Source organism: Etheostoma spectabile, unplaced genomic scaffold, assembly GCF_008692095.1.
Source record: "Etheostoma spectabile isolate EspeVRDwgs_2016 unplaced genomic scaffold, UIUC_Espe_1.0 scaffold00018827, whole genome shotgun sequence".
NCBI classification, from domain to species: Eukaryota; Metazoa; Chordata; class Actinopteri; order Perciformes; family Percidae; genus Etheostoma; species Etheostoma spectabile.
Genome location: NW_022604500.1, coordinates 1,704 through 4,571, shown reverse-complemented (window position 1 = coordinate 4,571; position 2,868 = coordinate 1,704). Strand labels below are relative to the sequence as shown.

Sequence of the window (2,868 nt, the reverse complement as noted above, 5' to 3'; positions counted from 1 at the left end):
GTGCGCATTCACCAGCATTTTGTCAGCTACTCCCGATTTTTTCAGTCATCTCATCTCATATGCTGTCTCTCCTATCCTGTCCTATTCATGGTAGCCTACTCGTGGACATTGCGCCGTCATCACGTGCTGTAGTAGGGGGGGCCCGCCTTGATAATCCTGCATAAAGGCCCGGTGTTGGCTCGTTACGCCACTGTGCACCAATCACATCGGTGGTTCTGATATAGGCGGGGCCAGAGGCGAGCTGAACACATGATGACTGGTAGCTAAGTGTAAGGGGCTCTGGATACGTCACCCGTGTGTTATTAAATATTATGTGATTAATATACATTTTATGAGCTCAGCTCCTTGAAACTCTAAAGGTTTGGTCCAAATATTAAAGTATAAAAATATGTAGATTAAATGGTCCAGTTTCCATTATGTCCTCTGCATGTCCATCAGTCACTGTGGATTTAACCATTATAAAAAATATTTATAGAGACATTTATCATGCAGTGTAATGGAATGTTGCAACAAAAACAAACACCTAAAGCTGCTGTTCTGTTTCTTATTTTCTTTCTCTTCCTTTTTATCGTTCATTGAATTGCTCTGAAAGTCAATCCCAACGACAGCGTTGGCCACTATCATTGTTATAGTCGTGTCTGGACTTTAAGTGTCAAAATATATATTTACAGTTATGATTCTACGTGGACAGACCTGTAATCTGTACCGGTCTCTCACATGACCTGTAATCTGTTGTGACCGTTAAAAGAGCCTCATGTTCATCTTCTGACCCACTGGCTGAGCAACAGCATGACGTGAAACAGCAGCAGATCCTCCACCAGCGCCGGGAAACAAAAAGCTGCATTCGTCTCTGTGCAGCTTCTCTCTGTTCCTGGTCGCTTCCAGCTGTCCCGGTTCTCACAGCTTCCTTTATGAACGTTTCGGCCATCTTGAACATGTCGGATGTGCAGTGCTTTCCTTCGTTGGCTGACACTATCTCGTTGATTTTTTTCATGAAGTCGCGAACTTGCCTTTGGCTTTTTCTTTCTTTGTTGTCAAACACACAGTATCCCCCAGCACACATGGAGACCAGGGCTGACACACAGCTGCTGGACTGGATCTTCTGATCCATGGACTGACCTCCCAACTCGTCTCCATGAGTGAACACCAGCATGGTGTACTTCTGGGCCTCATCGCCAAATAGTTCCGGTAGCATCTCAAGTAGGGCAACGTTGGTTTTGGACATCCTGCCAATCTTCACCACAATAACAAAGGCATGTGGTCCTGGACTGGCGTAGATTAGCGACTTCATAATCTCGTTGTACAGCTCTTCAGGAGACAGAACTTCATCACTGAATCCTGGAGTGTCGACCACCGTGACCCAGCGTCCCTCAACCTCTGCTGACTTTGAAACAGTCTCCGTACTGACTGCATTAAAGTCCAAGTCTGACTTAAACAGTTCCTCTCCCACGATGGTGTTTCCTGATGAACTCTTCCCTTCTCCAGGAAGACCGAGCAGCACAATCCTTGTTTCCTCCAACTGGACAGCACCAACAGCTGGAGGAAAGAAAACCAGGTCAGTCAACCAGGAATATCAGATGGCCATATAATATAAAATACTTATTGAATGCTGAAATATGTGTTGAAAAAAAAGTTGTTGGCTAACGTTAGGAATTCTCGATCTACTCGCCTTGGCCTACATGGCATTGTGATATAGATCAGTCCTTCCAGAAAAATCAAGTTTTTTTTTTGTGATTGTTGCGGGCAAAAATCCTTGATTATACAGCACGTTTCCTTTAAAAATGTAATGGAATATGCAGGATATTCATGCAATTTTTATGCGATGAAATTGCACGAAATTGCAAAAACTGCATTTTGTCGCGTAATTACTTCACTTCATTACGTCACTTCATTACGTCACTTCATAACGTTCCCATGGCAACAGGAGAAAATGGCTGCTCTTGTGTAAAGTAAACGCAACATTTTCCAACTTTCTGCTAAGATATATGTGACTTTTTTGCAACGAAAATGTGGGGATTATGAAATCAGCAAGCCTCGCATATTTTGCACGGAAATCTGCAATTTATGTAGCAATGTGCTGCCTATTTAAAAAATTGCATGGAAATCGGCATTACTGCAGCAATTAATGCGTCAATTATGCGGAAAAAGTGCGTCGTAATTTAAAAAATGGCGGCCCCGCATAATATGCAGACTTGGCTGATTATGCATTGAATTATGCACTTGCATAATCACATTTTTCTGGAGGGACTGATATATAGACAAAGATTGACAGCTCTGGAACACCTCCACCTGGATCTCTATTTTTGTCCATTTATTAATGATCTATAAAAGATACATTGTGAACTGATAAACAGAGCTGATATCGATGACTAGCAGTAGTTTTCACTTGGGTGGTTTCAACTACACGGGATACCTGGTGGTCTGAGGTCCTGAAGGTGACCGACTTTATCAGCAGATCTTTGACTTGTCCTGTCGTCCATTACATTATTGAAGACATGAAACCTCCCTGCAACTTTTTAACGATTTTTGAAGTGGATCTTTTTCTTCTTTAAGATGAATCCTCCACTGACATCTTCTTCAAGGCACCCCGTTTGTGAAAAGTATATAACTCTGTCTGGTCCATCCTTCCCGAGGACTGCAATGGCGCCTTCAGAGCTTTCTCTTGTTCTTCTGTGAACCGTCCGACGCTGAGAACCACCAGGACAGACAAGTACGGAGGACTGCAAGACACTGCCGACCTCGGTCTGAATCTCCCCCTCACATCCTAAAATTCCGGAGTGTCGATCACTGAGATCTGTTTCCCAAACACAGTTCCAGGTTTTTCAGACAATACAGTTGTCAATGACCTGAGGGAAGGTCCTGACTCAA

General features: G+C 43.3%; 1 protein-coding gene across 1 annotated transcript; it reads right to left on the bottom strand.

Annotated features, from left to right (window-relative positions):
- Positions 1 to 326: 326 nt before the first annotated feature.
- Positions 327 to 1,537, bottom strand: LOC116682684 (GTPase IMAP family member 1; the record flags this gene model as incomplete). The annotated part of the gene is given in 1 exon segment (XM_032509753.1): positions 327 to 1,537. A coding segment is annotated over 1 exon segment (612 nt). The 5' UTR covers positions 1,292 to 1,537.
- Positions 1,538 to 2,868: the final 1,331 nt, after the last annotated feature.